This window comes from Acinonyx jubatus, chromosome B3 (genome assembly GCF_027475565.1).
Source record: "Acinonyx jubatus isolate Ajub_Pintada_27869175 chromosome B3, VMU_Ajub_asm_v1.0, whole genome shotgun sequence".
Lineage (NCBI taxonomy): Eukaryota > Metazoa > Chordata > Mammalia > Carnivora > Felidae > Acinonyx > Acinonyx jubatus.
In genome coordinates, this window is record NC_069386.1 from 43,585,594 (window position 1) to 43,604,846 (window position 19,253).

Here is a 19,253-nt window from a genome sequence, read left to right on the forward strand (position 1 = left end):
ATACCACAGTGGAGTCTATATCTGCCTCTTGCTTCATGGAGGAGCGCTTCATAGGAAGATTCCCCTTGCTTCCTATGCCACTCCTGACTTTTCCACTTCCCGTACTTTTGCAGAGGCTCTGTGCCCATCCCTTTTCTCTTTCTACAACTTTGGTAATAGATACTCATTAGACACACACACACACACACACACACACACACACAAAATCTCACGATGGAAGTTTCACAATGCTTACTTTCCTCAGCGATATAGTAGATACAATTTAGGGTCATCAGTATACTCTTATAGTAAATATCAGCTGAGTAGGGAGTGGTATAGATAATCTGAAAATCACAGCCCTTTTCTAATCAGTGCATTTGAAAAGTTCATCAGATTTGGACAGACACTGGCAGACTCAAATCCCAACTGGAGTTTGTCCTTTCTGGTCATCTGATGGTAAACTAAAAAAATACCCCTGAAGAGATAACATACTAGGTTAGGGAAGCTGGAGTCTGGTGCATCCTGAGTGAGCCAGTAGCCCCTTAGAGCAATGCTAATAATATGTCTCATATTTAGGAATATGAGTGTGCTTGGAGTAACAATATTACCCATCACCACCAGGTCTGGAATTCACTGGACAAGATGCAAAGATACAAAGGGTGCAAGGTGGCCAGGGAAAATAGAAGCAGAAATGGACAGGTCCTGGGGAGATGGTTTTAGGCTGTATGGCCTTGGCCCTTCTCTGCAAGGCCTGAGTTTCTCCATTACCACTTGTCAAAACTATGTTCTCTTAGTGTCTAAGGAGATGACAGAATTTCCAGATCTCCTCTTCAGCAGGACTACAGTTAGCAAGGGATTGTGTCCTAAGAATACGTCTTCTCTCTTCTGTAGGCTTTGTGGACTAGAAAGTGAGGGTGGGCAGCTACTTTTGCTGAAGAGGAGTAGATATTAAGGTAGCACCAGCCCCCCACCAAACTTTCTTCCTCCCACTTCCCTTCTTCCTTTTTTCCTCTGTAGCCTCCTTCCAATTTTTTCTTCCCATTTTTCTTTCTTGCAAGAATCTTCTCTTTCAGCTTCTCAAGTTTTCCTTTTTACTTGGGTTCTTTTTTTGCCTTCCTTTTTTTCCCCCACATTTATTTTCCCTCGTTTTCTCTGCAGACTTGGCTATTTTTCTTACTCTTTATCTATTTCTCCATTTTACAATTTTCCCCCCTCTTAACCACCTCCAACCTTTTTCTTGTATTTCCTTTCTCTCCTGTCGTTTTTTCCATTTCTACCTTTCTTCTGTCCTTCAGTCTTTATTGCAAACACATTGCTCAAAAAGCCTGTCATCCTATCATTTTCTAATTTAATATTTCATCCTCTTCCAGGTTTAACACACAAAGTAGTTTCTCCCTTCACTTCTCTCCACCTACCCTGATCTATTCCTTCTGTGATTGCATTTGAAAGTTTAGTACTTTACACTGTGTCAAATTAAAGTTTGTTTAGAAGCAGCCAGGTGGCTGGAGATTAAAAATATATAAAGGACTATTTGCAAGGTAATTAGTACATATATAAATAATATGGAGTTGACTGTATATGAATATGTTGTAAACATATTAAACTATTTGCTTCCTCTCTTAGGTTGGTGGAACAAGAATGCCTACACGCAGCCGCAGGAATCCAGTTTCCATGGAAACCAAAAGTCTGCCTGCTCAGCAAGTTGAAAATGAAGGAGAAGCTCCAAATAAAAGAAAAATAACTTAAGGACTCTGCCATGGAAAATGAAGAAAAACCGGTTTTAACAATGTTCAATTTAGAAAAGTTGGAGGGGGAAATATACCCAGAATATCACTGGACAAGATGAACATTTTTCTTTCAGTGTCCTTGAGAGTTCTTAGAGTGCCTTGAAAAAATATGTTGGCTATGTAAAGGAATGTTTCAGCTAAAATGGAATGTTATACTTTTACCACTTGATGTTTGAAGAGAATCTAGATATGTTTTAACATTATATGGCAGGGAAACATATAGAGGAGAAAAATATTTTTATAGTAGACCTTTTCCAAAAACTGTAAATAGGAAAATCATTTGCTTTTTTTCAAGAGCAATATTTATCATTGTGTGTTATGTTAACAATTTGAATTATATCACCAATCTGTTGAGATTGGCTCAAAAAGCTGACTGAATCTTGGCACTGTCAGAAATAATTTTGAGCAACATAAACCTTGCTTCTGATGCATTGTGACAGTTTTTATATACTATTTTAAAATGATTGTTGCAAGTTAATAAAGTTAATATCTTTAAAAACTTGATGCAATTTTATTGCAGAAGCCAAAAATTAAAAATAAATAACTCCATGCCTCTGAAAAGTCACAAGTTAACAGTTTTCTTGTTGGTCAACCATCAGTTTTTTTAAAAAAAAAACCTTCAAAAAATAAAAAATAAATAAAACAAACCTTCTGTGGCGTTATAGGTTTGGTGATGAATACCTCTATCTCTTGGCACAAATTTCAGCTGAGTGTTAAAATATGCTACTGAAAGCAGAGATGATCATGTTTTCCAGAAAAATCTCATTATTTCAACTGATAAGGCTAATATGTGATACATCATAAGCTATTTTTTTCTTATCTGTACTGATTAAATTTCCTAAGACCACAGGAGATGAATTTGGAAAAGCTCGTCATCAGCTGATGTTACTGTAGCCAATTTGGACTTAAGAAGGAATGGACTTATTTAATTTTTGTATCTTGTTGTTTAATGTGCAGTGAAAGTTTCAGAAATATGTGCACTGTTTGTAAAATACATGTTTTGTAATCCAAAGTTATATCTGCTTTGTTTTTGGAATTTTTAAATGTGTTTTATGCTAGTAAAAGAACTAATAGAAGAACTAGTTCGAGAAATCTTAACTATTATAAGTAACAGTTGAATATTTTTATTCTCAACTACCAAGTTTTGTTTTGATTTTTATAATCGGTTATAAAATATTTTTTAATGAGTAATTATTAGTAAAATTGTTTTATGTATTTTAATATGTAACTTCCTCATCCTACCATTCCCCTTTTTTTTTAACGTTTATTTATTTTTGAGAGAGAAAGAGCACGGGGAAGGGGCAGAGATTTCAAAGCGGGCTCCTTCCACACTAACAGCTGAGAGCCCGATGTGGAGTTCAAACTCACATATCACAAGATCATAACCTGAGCTGAAGCCAGGTGCTTAACAGACTGAGCCCCCCACGTACCCCCTGCCATTCCCTTTTTAAAACATTGAGCTTTTTTTTAATGGACTTGAGCTTTTTTTTTTTTTTTCAACTTTGTCACATGCTTCCATATCCCAGACATATTTTAGTTGTGAATCATTTGGCAGTGAACTAAGGGAGAGGCAGGGATTCCCTTGGAATTTGCTGTTTTAAGAAAAACTAGACGATGATTTCTTCAGACTTCTAAATACCAGAAAGACTTGGCAAGTGGTGAGCATAGCTGCCTTCCAGAAAGACTTGGCTTTCAATTTTTAATATTATTTTTTACTTAGTAAAATGGGTGGTCCTACAAGTGATTATTTTGAAATTATCTTAGCCATAAATTTGAGTAACCCTGATAAATATATAAATCCAGCCTTAGTTTTTCATTTGTGCTTAATCAAGTCTCTTATAGCATGTATTTGATCCTGTTTGTGCTTTTTCCTTGATTTTTTGTACAACCATACCTCCTTTTATTGCACTTTTCTTTGTTGCACTTTGCAGGTAGTACTTTTTTTTTTTTCTTTTTTACAAATTGAAGGTTTGTGGCAACCCTGGGTCAAGCAGAGTCAGTGTTGGAAAGAATGCGATGGACCTGGTTTCCTTACACCCATGGTGAAGGTATAATTTATACGTACCTCTTGGAAAACATTTAGCTCAGGAAATGTCTGAGTGTATTTGTGTGTCACACAGTCTTAAGTAGGTCCTCCTTGTTACTCTCATATTCTTTTTTCACATACCATAGTATTTGTTTATTTGACTTACTGTCTTTCTTCCTGAATAGACTACAAGCTGTGTAAGAACAGAAGCATACTTGTTTTGTTCATACTATGTCACAAACACCTAACCTGGTATTCTGTCTTATAGTTTCAGCTTAATAGATAGAAGTTGGATGGATGCCTAAATGAAGGTCTAGGTATCAAGGACAGATTTTATTTTTTCCAGGAGCTCACATTCTGGTGGAGGACATAATACTAAACTATGTGGTAAGTGCTCTGATAAAGTAACATAAAAAAGTCATATAACCTGAACCTGATAATTAAGGCAAGTTGTCTGAGGTGAAGCCTGAGGTGAGTCTTTTCAAAGTGAGAAAGGGTTATAAGGAAAGAATGAAAGATCTTCTACATAAAAAGAAAGAAGCATATGCAAAGGTGAAAGATGGCCAGATTGTAGGCTCTGAACTTGGGATTTGAGAGAAAAAGCTATTGGCCAGGGACAGACATGCCATTCCATGACATTTGAATGTTGTGCCATTTGGGAACTAGTAGTAAATTTAAATAAAGACAACATGAGCAGGTAGTCTTTTGAAAAAGCTTGATGGCATCAGTCTAGAGAATGAAATAGAGGTGGGAAAGACTGTAGGGAAAGAGAAAAGTTGAAAAGCTGTGTTACAATAATTGAAAAATGGTAAAGGCCCTGAATTAAAGCAATAAGAGTAGGGCTAGGCTCAAGTGACAGGAAAATAAAATGGTAACTTAGTGAAGCAGTTGGTAGGAAAAGTCAACTATGGTTTCCAGAGAAATCCCAATTTCTCATTTGGGATACTGGGTAAATTGTGATGTTACTCATTTAGAGGGAGGAGGACAAATGTGGATAGGAGTGAAAAGATTTCAGTTAAAATGTTCGTTTCCTTTCATTGTTCCTTGGATTCTGGGTTTGGATGCAGTATTGGTTATATATTGCTGCAAAATAAACTACCCCAAATTTAGTTAGAACAACAAACATGTATTAGAGTTTCTGTGGGTCAGGAGATGCAGCTTAGCTGGGTGTCTCTGGCTCCAGGTCTTTCATAAAGTTGCAGTCTGGCTGTTGGCTGGGGCTGCAGTGATCTCAAGGTTTGACTGGGGCTGGAGCATCTACTTTCAAAAAGGTGAAGCCCGTGTTCCACTATTTGTCATCAGGAAGCCTTATCCCCACTGCTTGTACCTCTTCATAGGTCTCCTGGACTATCCTCATGATAGCAGGTGACTTACCCCAGAGTGAGCTATCCAAGAGAAAGAGCAAAGAGGGCACCCAATGTCTTTTTGTCTTAGAAGTCAAATACTGTCACATCTGGCATATTCTCCTCATGAGATACAAGTCAGTAAGTGCATACTCAAGCTCCACCTCTTGAAAGGAGGACTATGGAAAAAATTTGTGAACATGTTTTTAACTATCTCAAATGTCGTGAACATTTTAGGGATGCAGAAGAAGAATTTGGTTTGAGGTGGAGAAAAAAGAAAGGACACTGTTTAGTGTCTTATTACCAGTATGTTGAATCTAATAGAGGTAGTTGACATCAAAGAGGGTTGATAATTTGAGTTTTGAACTCAGGAGCGTGATCTCATTAGTACAGATTTGGGAATCGGTATGTCTGTGGTGACTGAGAGAAATAGATAAGGTAACATAGCAGAAATGAGCATCACGAGAGGAGGATCGTGAAAGGAGCCCCAGAGAAAACCATATAACTTCAGTAAAAGGAGAAGTTTCATTAAAGTGGCTAGTATGGAAATCAAGTGTATGAACATTAAGGAATAAGTTGCTGGACAGTTTCGAGGCTGCATGCAGTCTCTGCTATCTCCTCCTGACATTGCCAAACAACCATTCATCAGAATCAAGCAAAAAACAAGCCCAAAGTGATCCAAAGTGATGGAGCTCCATCCGAAAGGAAGCATAACCATTCTGACAAAGAACAGGAAGGTAAATACTAGAGCAAGGAGGCTGAGGCAGACCTGTGGGACCCTGGCAGAGACTGAGCTGTGCAAGTACACACAGGAGTTGTGGAGGCTCATGGCTGAGATCCGGGAGCTGAAGAAGATGAGAAAAAGACTGAGATGGAAGATGAGAAGATCCAGAGCTGTGTGCATTTCATGACTCTGAAGAAGCTTAATCGATCAGCCCATATCAGATTGAAGAAGGCAAGAGATCAGACCCATGAGGCCAAGTAGAAAGTCGATGCCTGTCATGTGCAGCTCCAGAACCTGTTGTATGAGGTGATACACCTGCAGAAAGAAATCACCAAATGTCTGGAGTTTAAGTCGAAGCATTGAAGAAATTGATCTGGTCAGTTTAGAAGAGTTTTATACGGAGGCTCCTCCAGATATTAGCAAGGCTGAAGTCACCATAGGAGACCCTCACCAGCAAACCCTTGCATGTCTGGACTGGGAGCTGCAGCAGAGGAAAAGGCTGACAGAGAAGTACGTAGAGTGCCTATCCAGCAAGTAGGAGATCTTCAAGGAGACTGAGGTAAAGAAGGGTACCCTAGCAGCCTCCAGGCTTGCCTCAGTAGCATTACGCAGGCTTCCCTCCCAGTGTAAGAGTACCTATTCATACTGTTTGACCAGGCTCACAAGCAATATGAGACAGCTAAACACCTGCCATCTCCCCTCTATATCCTCTTTGTCCAGGCCGCTGCATGTAGGCGGGCCTGTCATAAGACATTGTGGCGATTGAAGGCAGTGTGGACAAAGCCAAGGCTCTGTTTAAGCCTCCTGAAGACTCCTAAGATGATGAGAGTGACTCTGATGCTGAGGAGGAACAGACCACAAAACGCCAGTGGCCCTCACTGGAAGTTCAGTTTGATGACAAGTGCATGGAGATGCTGAAGAGGCACCTGCTGCCTGTCATGCTAGACCTGAAGTGCAAAGATGACAGTGTGCTTCACTTGACTTTCTACTACCTCATGAACCTCAACACCATGATGATTAAAGCCAAAGTGATGACCCCCACGGAGCTGATCACCCCATCAGTGCAGGTGACTTTCTGTCTCCTCACTCAGTCCTGAGCTGTTTGTATCCAGGAGATCACAGAAAGAAGACTCCGAATCCAGCCATTCAGTATCAGTTTCAGTGGCATCCTGACTTTGAGAGACTATGTGCTTGACCCATATTTCTGGGTACAGAAGCTAGGTGACCTCCTCTTCCCGCAAAGAATAGCCTCAGCACACGGTGATTGCTGAACACTTGCCGAGCGCCGGCCACATGGGGACCACCATGAAACTGCTGAAGACTAGGGTGTAGTCCCACCTGGCCCTCCAAAGTTTGCATCCTTGGGACATGGCATTGAACCAGTTACCAGTGGTTGACAGTACCTCTTCCCTGCAAAGGTTGTCTCCTGCCTGATGAAGTGGGTCACACAATTGCCCATGAGGATTACTTGCAGCTACATTTCACCAAGGACATTGTGGAGATGGGACTAGCTGAGGACACCAATCTCTACTCCTGGCTCTCATGGAAAGGGGCACAGCCAAATTCCAGGCTGCCGTGGTGCTGAACCCCAGCTACTCCTCCATCCCACCCATTTTCCAGCTCTGTCTGAACTGGAAAGGGGAGAAAAACAGTAGCAATGATGACAACATTCAGGGCATGGAGAGTGAGGTCATCGTGTGCTATAGGAGCTATGTCCCTCAGTCCAGCCATCAGCTCTTGACCAACCAGCTGCAGTGCCTGTGTGTGCTGCTGGACGTCTATCTGGACGTGGAGAGCCATGATGACAGTGTGGAGGAGCCCAAGGAATTTCCCCAGGAGATGTGTCTGTGGCTTTTCAGGGGTCCCCGCAGGATGAAGCCATTTAAATATAACCAAGCTCAAGGATTCTTCACAGCCTGTTGATTCTTCCTGGCCTCTAGACTCTGCCTCTGCTCTCTGCTCTAGCCCACTTGTGGCTCTTGATACTCTCCAAAGACAGGATTTTTATTTATAGCCTATTAAAGTATCACTTGACCAAGTAAATAAATAAACATTAAGGAATAGTAGAAGGTGAGATGGAAACAATGAAACTCTTCATCGCCAAATGATCACCAAAACTTGGAAATAGTTTCATTAGTTGGATCTTCTTTTGCAACTGCAAAGGAAGTTAACCTGTTCCTTTCCATTTCTCCTTGGATTATGGCTTTGGACGTTGTAAACATTTTAGACATATTACAAGGAGGCATGGGTTTAGGGTAGAGAAGGGAAATAACACTTTAGTATTTTATTATGAACACACTAAATCCGAAGTGTCTCACTAATTCGCATACTAAGATGTTTGTTATGTGTTACAGGTACATGGTACCTTTTTAATCAAACCGTATAAGTGTTTGATATCAACTGTGTTTTCAGCACGGAGCCTGCTTTGGGTCCTCCTTCTCCATGTTCCTCCCCTGCTTACACTCTCTCTCGTTCAAATAAGGCACACTGCATTAAAAAAAAAAAAGCATAAAAAAGTATTTGATATCAAGATTTATTGAGTTTCTCACTGAGATGTATGTAGAAATAAAGGAGATGTATCTCATTGATCCATTCTCACCATGTTACCTTGGCTAATGTCTAAACTTATCAAGGTATGTAGGGGCAGACACACAAAGCATCTATCTGGGGATTGGATCTGAGCTGCCAAGAAAAAGTTACTGAAGGAGTTGAGGCCCAGATGTCCATTTCTAGGATGAGAGGCTTAGATTGCCTCATCAAATAGGAAGATTCAAACAGTACAGGGTTTGCCTTGGCATACACGTTGGCTTTCAGTATATGAGCTATTGTTAGAAAGGGATCAAGCAAGGAGCTATTGCTGTCCATGCATGGAGTAGCCTGGTTAATTCTCTAAGGAATGGGAGGAAAAGCCACAGTGTGAATTAATCAGTGTTTTGAAAGTGAAGAAACCTAAAGAGTCTGATTAGTAGGTTGAATTCCTCCTTCCCTTTTCTTGAGCACCTGCATTTCTTGGAGGGGGAGGGGGAATCTTTTCTCCATCCACTATCCTAGGTTTGGCTTACCCAGAAATGTACAGCACAGGAGAGTATATGCATGTTAATCATAAGAATCACACTGCAGTAAGGCAGTGCTACACTGATGCCAGGGATTGCGGCTCCCCCGAGCCCTGCTTTAATGCAACATCCGCTTTAGCCAGCTTTTACCAACACACAGATTAGCCATCTAGTCCCTGCCTGCATGCTTTTGCACGTAAAGCTGTACCTGCTTGGATTTATTATCACCAATCGGAAGTTTCATTAGAGTGGCCAGTCAGTGGGAAATCAGGTTTATAAACATTAAGGACTAATTAGAAGGTGAGGTGGAACAATGAAATTCTTCATTGCCAATTGATCAGCAAAACTTGGAAATGATTTGATGATGCTTTTTTGAGCATCTATTGGGGGTAGTGCATTATGCCAATTTCTTGGGATTTAAAGATAAATAAGATTGGTTTTTTTGGTCTTAAGGGTAGTATCTAATCTTGTAGGAGAGGTAGATGTGTGCAATTAGCTGTAATACAGAGCAGAGTTTAGCACAGTAGTGCATAGGAATAAGAAAAGGGGGTACTTGACAATAAGAGAAGCTCATGATAGAAATGACCTTTATATTTGGTTTGAAAGACAAGTAAAATATTAATATGGACAAAAAAGGAAGCAGAAGGGCACCTGGGTGGCTCAGTCAGTTGAGCATCTGCTTTGGCTTGGGTCATGATCTAACAGTTCATGAGTTCGAGCCCCACATGGGGCTCTCTGCTGTCAGCACAGAACCTGCTTCAGATCCTCTGTCCTCCTCTCTCTCTGCCCCTCCCCCATTTGCGCTCTTGCCCTCTCTCTCTCTCTCTCTCTCTCTCTCTCTCTCTCTCAAAAATAAAAAATAAAATGAAAAAGGAAGCAAAGCATTACATCATGAGTAAAAATCATGAAAAGTGCTGATTTTCAAGAATAGCAAATATGCTCATGTGACAAGCATGAGGGGGAAAGAAGATAAATGGGAGATAAAGTGGAAGAGGTAAGTTAGAGCCTGAGTGTGGAGAGTATTATTATTCCCAGATAGTTTGATTTGATTCCAAAAGCAGTGAGGAGATGTTGAAGGCTTTTTGAGCAAGATGACATCAATTTTAGGATACTTACAATATAAAGAATTATTTAGAGAGAGGAAAGACAGTGAGGAGGTGGAAACTATGAATTAGCAAGTGGATGGAAAAGGTGTAGATTGGGAAGTCATTTAGTTAGCAGCTATCAGATTTGACCCTATCCCCCAAATGAATGTTCACTCATGTAATATAGTCACAAGTAGGTAATAGACACTAGGTGTTGGGAATACAAAGATGCATTAAAGGTCATGGCACATGAAATAGCTTGTGTGTGTGGAATTATGAAATGAAAGTTTCAAAGACAGCTGAAATTTTTAGCCTGAGTGCTGTCACTGACTTAAATGAAGATATCAGAGGAAGAATGTGGATTTGGCAAAAAGACAACTAGTTATGTTTTCAACCAAATGTCAGCAGTACAATTAAGGTGATGTCCTATGGAACCTGTAAACTCAAAATGTGGGTCTACAACTTAGAGGGGAGAAGTATCACTTTTGGGCTGATAAACCAGGAAATTGGGGCTGGCATGTCTGGGACCATGCTGGCCTTTTCTTTCTTTTCTTTCCCCCACTTCCTCTTTACTAGGGCGAAGTAACTGGGAGTCTGGTTATATACTAGATTAACTGAGCTAATAAATACACTGAGAATCATGGAGAAGGGGAAGGCAAGAATCAACCCTGTAGTATTGGACTGGAATTGGAAGTATCAGAATGAATCCATGGTACTTAATATACAGAGAGAGAGGGAGAAACAGATACAGCTGTGTGTGTGTGTGTATGAATACATAGTTTCTAACTCTGCTGATAGAGCCTAGAAGCAATGATACTCTAGAAGCAATGAACACACTTAGTGCCCAGATCTTGGTTTCTAAATTCTCTTCTTCACTAAAAGAAATCAAAGCTCCTTGGAGAAATTATTAATTCCGAGACTGAGCAGGGAGAATACAAGATGAACCTGGAGCATCATCTTGCACCAGAAAATAAGAAAGTGCTCAAAGAGTGATGGGTGCATGCCAAAAGAACCCAGGAACTAGCTTAAAGGAGTTCTTATGTCTGGGAACATTTGAGCATGAAATGATGACAGTAATGTTTTATAATGCTTTAAGTAAAATAGTAATCCACAAGCTCATCCTGGCATAAAGGAATAAATAAATGGGGAAGAAGGAAATACTCTGTTCTACAGTTGATTTATTGCCAATCAATAAATCCAGAGGGAATGATGGAATCAGAAAAATCTATTTGCAATAATTATAGAAATAATTATGTATCTAAGAATCCTTGAAGGGTGCTAAATATGGTGGGTGAAAACTTGATGGCAAATAGAAATATTCACATAGTCTTAAAGAATATCCCTATTAGATAGTTATTATGAAGTATAATATACCTATTTGTTTACCTAATCCTGAAGAAATCTGGCAGAAACTATCTTAACCAAGAGATTAAAATTAGAGTCATCAGTAATGAGACAAATCACCAATGTATGTTTCTTATTATGCACCAAGAAAAGCACAACATTACTTAGGTGGTATATTACTGTCTGACTCACTCAGTGTTACTCTATTTCATTTTAGATCAACAAAAGACATACAAATTCAGATTAAACAATTTGAGAGAAACCGTATATCAAAACCTCTTGAAAACATTCTAACTGGCAGCCAAAACTTGTCTGGACAAATCTATTTTTCTTCCTGGTGCGGCAAAAAAAAAAAAAAAAAAAAGGCTACTCTTTGACACAGTTCTGAGGTCTGATCATCTGCAGGTAATGTTCCCCGATGCCAAGTAAACATCCACAGTTTTTCGAGTTGTTCTTCCAGCAAGCCTTTTGCCCAACTTACTCTCCAGAAATAAACTATAAGGTTTTTTGGTTTTAGCCTGTTAGAGAGACTCCAAATAAACAAAGAGGATATTGTGTCCAGAACCAGTTTTACTGACTGCCTTATTCTCCATGAGATATTATTTAAATTTCCTCCTGAAGTGTGCAACTCAAAGTGAGAAATGAGTCCAGAATAAATGATCAAGTGACTGCAGCCTGTTTAAAGTTAACATTTCTCGACGACTAAGATGTAGAATGTATTTTACAAAGTTTGTGTTTTGTTCTAACACTATGCACACAGCAGTTTTACTAATGTGAAAAATAAATAATGGAATGCATTTTGCAAGTATAATGTCTGCCCTCTGCCCCACAAAAAGTGATGCAGATTATAATTTCCCAACTGCCACAACGGGCAGCTGGCACGAGTCTCTGTCCAATTCCAAAATGCAATTTCATAGAATTGCACAATGAGTTCTTTTGAGTTCAAGAAGAGGGTGAGGGAAAGTGAAATCACAGTGCATGAGACTTGAATGTCTTTGTGTATGTGTGCATGTTGGGAGGCTAATAAAGTGGTGGGTCAGTCCCTAATTCAGTTTGGCTTTTTTTTAATGCTACACTCTAGTGCCTGAAAACTTTTACTCTTGAGGAGGAAGGACTGTGTAACTTACTAAGTGCCTAAGGCCAAAATGTCATTTTGCATATTAGGGAGTGCTGAGTTTGCTGTCAGCCAAGCCTTCTGCCTCCCAGGAGCCGGTGCTAGAGTTAATTCTCATCCAGCAGATGGGGGAGTCTTTAGAATGTTAAGACTGTCAGCTGCAACTCAGAGAGAAGTATGAGAAGTTGAGTCTCAGAAGTAGGTAGCCCAGAGTCAGAGTTTGTTGGAAGAGGCATGGCGTGTGGAGAGGAGGCGGAAGTAGGGAGCTCTGAGTTAGAGTCTCCACTCCTTCATTTGCTAAGGCCTTCTCTCTCCCCTCTTTGAGTTTCAGTCTTTTCATCTGTAAAATCCTGATATTTATACCTTCCCAGCATATTCTATAGGCTCTAGTGGACTTCCAATAAATATTGTAAAAAATGGCTCTAAAAGTTCTTTTTAAACTGCAGGTCACATTGGGGCGTCTGGGTGGCTCAGTCGGTTGAGCGTCCGACTTCGGCTCAGGTCATGATCTCGCGGTCTGTGAGTTCGAGCCCCACATCGGGCTCTGTGCAGACAGCTCAGAGTCTGGAGCCTGTTTCAGATTCTGTGTCTCCCTCTCTGACCCTCCCCCGCTCATGCTCTGTCTCTCTCTCAAAAATAAATAAACATATTTAAAAATTAAAAAAAAAAACAACTGCAGGTCACTACGTAAATGTGAAGTATCATCAGATCAAATCAGTGAATGATGTCTTTTGATCTAAAACTTGAAAGGAGTTTGCTAGACTGGAAGGGAAATTTCAAGCTCAGGGACAAAGTAGAGTCAATGTTCGTTGGTGCAAACATGGAAAGCATGTTGGAATGGCAGGTCATTGGTGTGGCTAAGACATGACCAGGGTGCCTTTGGTTGAAAGGACCCAAAGGATCTAAGAAAGCATGCTGGGGAACTTGTCACTGAAAAGCTTTGATTGCCTTAGAGACTGTGGCATTGCCTTGAGGTGGGGAATAAGGAAAAGCTTTTTAATTTTTTAAAGTATTTATTTTTGAGACAGAGACAGAGTGTGAGCAGGGAGGGACAGAGAGAGAGGGAGACACAGAATCCAAAACAGGCTCCAGACTCTGAGCTGTCAGCATAGAGGCTGACGTAGGGCTTGAACTTTTGAACCACAAGATCATGACCTGAGCTGAAGTCAGACGCTCAACCAACTGAGCCACCCAGGCACCCCAGGAAAAGCTTTTTAATGGAGGTGGCAGTAGAGGTGGACAACACGGTTGAACTTCTGTCATGGAAACTATGGCAATATATAATGTGTAGGAAAGATTTGGGGGCAGAATGGAACCTAGGGAAGCCTGAAGGCAGGAACATCTGGGAAGGCTATTTTTCAGTCTAAACTGAAGGTTCTGGTGATCCATCTTACTTGGCCATCTGTCACCTCTGTTTTTGCAGTACCAAATAATACCTGCCACGTTTGGGAGAATGTGGCCTGATCTTAAATCTCCTGGAGTTGGACAAGTCAGAAATGGAGTGATAAGTAGGGCAGACCCTCACACGAGCTTGGTCAGATGCTTTCTCCTTCCTCCACAGCCCCAAGTTACATGGAGTAAGGATTTCTTTGTGAAAAAAAAAAATTATTCTTTGGGGCATTAAACTCTAATTATATCGTTTGGAAGTACACTGTAAATCTGGAAAAATGTTGGTATCCTCCCAAGAAAGTCATTTGAAAAAAAAGAATGGTTAGCTCTTTAAATGCCACTTTTACCTAGTTGGTCTCTTTCCTAACCTTTTAAAACTTGGACTCTGGGGTATACGAAAGAAAAACAAAATGAGCCAAGCAGCTGAGCCCAGATGCCCAAACTGAAACCCAAATTGCCCTCCCTTTAGAGGCTTGAGGGCCCGGGTAAGTCATGCTATGGGCTCCTCCCCAGAACATCTTAATGTTTGTGGGATAATTATATTAATGGTAAGTGTTTAACACGAGTACTATATCCTTGAATGAGAAAGTTGACTTAATCAGTTAAATTGTAACATGTTGACCAGTTCTGCCAGCTCATGTGGGTCTCTACCATGCCTCCTGCCCCTCGTTCCTTTCCGGTTTCATATCTGAGAAGGGTATGAAGACTTCAAGTATTTTTTTTTTCACAATACAGAACAGTTAACTTTATTATGTGCATTACTTATTAATAGACTAATTTGTTAAAAAACTAACAGAATCAATGTTAGTGATTCTGAGAAAGATTTCTGTTTATGAAGGAAGAGTACCACTCGCGGAGAGTGCTCAATCTTTGTGAGGAGTGATTGGCAGGGGTCTCTAGCCCGACTCTGTATCCACTAATTCTGTGCCTTCTCTTTTTCCTCTCCAGGTGTCCGGGGTCATATCTAAGTTTGTTCCAGCCATCCAGAATACTCTACAATGCCCCTGGCTCTGGAAGAGGAAAGGGACTGACAGTGTTAACTGAATCCTTTTTGAATGAGACATACATCATGCCAATGTCATTCACTGGAAACTGGAACCAGCTTGGTTGGCTAGTCCCTTGCCCATGGAATATTGGTTTTTCAGACTTTTTTTGATGTATAAGTACCTCAACCATAGGTATGTCATTACTGAAGATTCCATTTCAGTCCACTATATTTTTGGACATTCTCACAAAAAAGTACCTTTTTTGTTTTTTAATTTGAGGGGGGGATGTGTGCGTGAATGGGGGAGAAGGGTAGAAGGAGGGAGGGAGGGAGGAAGAGAGAGAGAGAGAGAGAGAGAGAGAGTCTCAAGCAGGCTCCACACTCAGTGTGGAGGCCAACACGGGGCTCATTAGGCCAACATAGGGCTTGATCTCACAACCCTGTGATCATGACCCGAGCCAAAATCAAGAGTTGGATGTTCAACCAAATGAGTCATTTAGGCACCCCCCAAAAAAGTAATTTTAAATTGTATTACATGATTTTGAATATTTAGTATCTCAGGAACTCTGAAAACTTTATTGGACTGATAGATATTCACTTCAGACCTCGTATCAGAATGATCAGACATCCTTAAAACCAGAAAATCAATACTGCTGACTCCATCAAACAATGTAAGTAAGTAAGGGCTTAATCATGGTTTCCTGTATTTTTAACTCCAGTTGAAACTCCTACTATCCTTTGCCCGTTTAGTCATGAGCCTTGGCTCAGAATGACCTCTAGCTGTTCAGCTCCTCTCAGTAGACCCAGATTTGCCTTAGGCTCTGAGGAAAATACTTAAGTAGAGGAGTTCCAAAATTTTTTTCAAATTTTCACATTAGTGGCATCAACCAAATAAATATATACCGTCTCTAGTGACTATTCCTTCTTACCTGTTTTTATACCAGAATGGTTTGCCTAAAAACAGTCACACCTCTGCATTGACACTGTCCACAGATATAGAATACATGGGGTATATGTTACATTTCCTCTTCTGTGGTTACACAATGACTTCAAATAGCTATGAGTAATTGAATGGGTTGGCCAAGACAGAATGTCTTACTTCCTTTCTCTAATGGTTAACTGTATTCGTCATTCTCACATTGGGCTTCCCTGTACTTTGATTTCATGTCTCATACATTTGTCAAATTGTAATTACTTATTTACCTCTGCTACACCTTGAGGTTGGAGTTACCATTTTTCCTATTATGAGTTTGCTGTAGTCCTGCCCTAGTGCCTGGCATATAGTGAATACTCAATGTTTGTTAAATTGAGTGAATTTGTCTTGGGAGTTCCTTGATTTTTATAGTTAGGCACTGGCTGCTTTTTCAAGACATGGACAATCAAAATCAACTAGGCGTTTATTTGTACTATTTTAATAAGCATTTTAGCAATTTCATAGAAAAGATGTGTAAAACATTTGATGAAAAAAACATTCATGTAAGTGATATTTACAGAGGAAACATGGGGGCACTCAATGTAGGGACACATCCTGGGAACAATTTCTCAATTAGGAGTATTGTGAGTTACATTGTTTTTTTTTTTTCATTCTGTTTCAATCTTAACAGTTTTTCTCAGATTCCTTCCTTTGGAGCTACAGCATAACCTGAATATTAGAATTGTTTTCTTTACCCCACCCTAGTTGCTATAGCTGATGAGTCATAGAAACCAGAGAAGGGAAAGACCAGTGAAATCATCTGGTTCATCTCCAAATTAGGGAGTGGAGGCTTGGGATTTGGGGAAGACTAACCTCTCATTTAAAAAGGGGGGAAAAATCCCAAAAAACTGCAACTAGAGCTGATTAGAGCAGCTCACCCATCTGTCTGTCTTTTGCTTCTAACCCCATCCTGAGATCTACCCTATTAGAAGACAATCAGGAATTCTTTCCAAGGGCCCCAGGAATACCAGATGCCAAAGTGTTAAGAAGCTGAAGTAAAATTGTACTGCCTGAGTAATAAAGTTGGATTATGAATCTTCCAAAGATTATTTTAATGGAGTCTTAAAGAATTTGAAACTCTGTTTTAGTAAGACCTTATAAATTTAAGAGCTAGCAAAGGATTTACAGATGGTCTGGGCTAACTTGTGCAGTTCCCAGATGGAGAAATTAGGATGGAAATGATGAGATTACAGGTATGCCTAGGTCAGGAGTACAGGCCTCCTAATCTGTTTCTCTTTGTGTCAGAATAGCCCAGGATCCTCCCTCACAGTGCTCTCCTCCATCATCTTCCTCTCCTCCTCCTTCTCTTTTGCATTATTTGAAGAAATGGCATGAATGATTTACCACTGGTGCCTACTCTTCATGTCAACCGAGTCCAGGTATCACATGTCCTTGGGCCACAGAGGCAGGCACATGCCACTTTGGCCCCACCTACAGCCTTTCTACCACACTCCTTGCTTCCCTTCTGCTTGCCTTTGTGTTGTTTCAGCTACTGAACCTTGGCTTCATCTCCTGTCCAGAATCTGCTCTTGTCCTGTGGACTTTTTAACAAGTCATAGTGTCCTTTGCCCCTCCCTTGGTACCTGGCTTAGATCTACCTCACTTCTGATGTTCCTCTATAGCATCCTGCACCGTCTCTGGTCTCTTGGGTTACAAAACTGGCTCCATACTGCTTTTTGCTAATGTCCCCTTACAGAGTGGGGAGGAATTTTGTACGCTGTCAGTAGTGATAGCATCTGCATACGTGTGTCCCCAGGGTAAATCCCCTTATCTAGTTACCTGAGTGTATCACACATTCACATTATTAGAAATCTAAGTTCCTTTGCAGCATTAGAGATATTCAGCAGTTTCCTGTTATTTTTATTTTGATAATATTCTACACAGACTCATTTTACTATAAAGTGATGTTTCTTTCGCAGCCATAGCTATACATTTGAGTAACCTAAGGACTAAAAACGTGCTGGGATCCATGATCCAGCGTGTGAACTAAAGCAACAACTATATATGGATATATTCAATTACACAAGGGATACTCTTCCCAATTTGGACAAAAATGGAATGTAAAGAAATGGAATGGAATGGAAAGAAGAAAGCTGATCATATTTGATAAAAGTGATCTAGTGATCTACTTGTAAAGAGTTACAATTTTGTTAAAGTACTTGCATTTAGAAAGTCTATTATGCTTATTTTAATGAGTAGATAAAACCTGTTTATGTCTAGTAACATCCATGTGCACATACATGATTAATGGGCCTAAATATACTACATTTGCACATTAAGGAGTGAGTTTTAGAGCTCAAAGAGAACTTGAAGATTTTCTAGTCATACCTGTTTTCTGCAGTTTGGGGAAGGCTTATCTCTGCTCCATGAAGCTTCAGCTGAGATGGCTCAACTGGAGACTGGACGGTCCACTTTCAAGATGGCTCACGTAGCTGGCAAGTTGGTACTGGCTGTCAGTTGAGGAAGGACCTTGGTTCTTCTTCCTATGACTTTCTCCACAGGTTATTGCTGGGGTTTCTTCATGGCATGATGGCTGGATTCAAAGGCAAGCATCTCAAGTATGTAAGGTAGAAATGCATTCATGATCTAGCCTCAGAAGTCACACAGAGTGATTTCTGCAGTTAGTCTGTTTGTCAAATAGTTCATGATGCGGTTCCGGGATATGGGGATACACTCTTCCCCTTGATGGAGAAGTGGCAAGGTTCTAGCAGAGCATATGGGATGGGAAATATTGTTGTGGTTATCTCTGGAGAGTATAACATGTTCTGTCTTCGGGCTGTCACAACAAACTACCATAGATTGTATGGCTTGTAAACAACAGAAATTAAGGGGCACTGGATGGCTCAATTGGTTGAGGGTCCAACTCTTGATTTTGGCTCAGGTCATGATCTCATGGTTCACGGGATTGAGCCCTGCATCGGGATTGGAATCTGTGCTGGCAGCATGGAGCCAGCTTGGGATATTCTCTCTCTTTCTCTCTCTCTCTCTCTCTCTCTCCCTCCCTCCCTCCCTGCCTCCCCCCCCCCAACCTCAAAATAAATAAACATTTTTTAAAATCTCTATTAAAAAACAGGGTGCCTGGGTGGCTCCGTCAGTTAAGGGTCCGACTTTGGCTCAGGTCATGACTTCGTGGTTCACGAGTTCAAGCCTCACATGGGGCTCTGTGCTGACAGCTCAGAGCCTGGAGCCTGCTTGGGATTCTGTGTCTCCCTCTCTCTGCCCCTCCACCGCTCATTCCTCTCTCTCTCAAAAATAAATAAAAATATTTTTTAAAAATCTCTATTAAAAAAACAACAGAAATTAATCTCTCACATTTCTGGAGCCTGGATAGTCCAGAATCAAGGTCTGTTGAGAACTTACTTCCTAGTTCATAGATGGCTGTCTTCTCACTGTGACTTCATGTGGAGAAAGGGTGAGGGAGCTCTGTGTGGCATCTTTTATAAGGACACTG

General features: G+C 40.5%; 1 protein-coding gene and 1 pseudogene across 9 annotated transcripts in view; both read left to right on the forward strand.

Moving 5' to 3' along the window:
* The window catches only part of ICE2 (interactor of little elongation complex ELL subunit 2), a 63,922-nt gene extending 61,513 nt beyond the window's left edge, over positions 1-2,409 (forward strand). For all 9 annotated transcript variants that reach the window (XM_027067395.2, XM_053223946.1, XM_053223944.1 and 6 more), the window contains one exon: positions 1,603-2,409. In XM_027067395.2, the coding sequence (XP_026923196.1) occupies positions 1,603-1,725 (123 nt within the window). In that variant the 3' untranslated portion in view covers positions 1,726-2,409. The remainder of the gene's footprint in view (positions 1-1,602) is intronic.
* A 1,396-nt stretch (positions 2,410-3,805) lies between these two features.
* On the forward strand, positions 3,806-9,754 carry LOC106973773 (THO complex subunit 5 homolog; annotated as a pseudogene).
* The last annotated feature ends 9,499 nt before the right edge of the window (positions 9,755-19,253 follow it).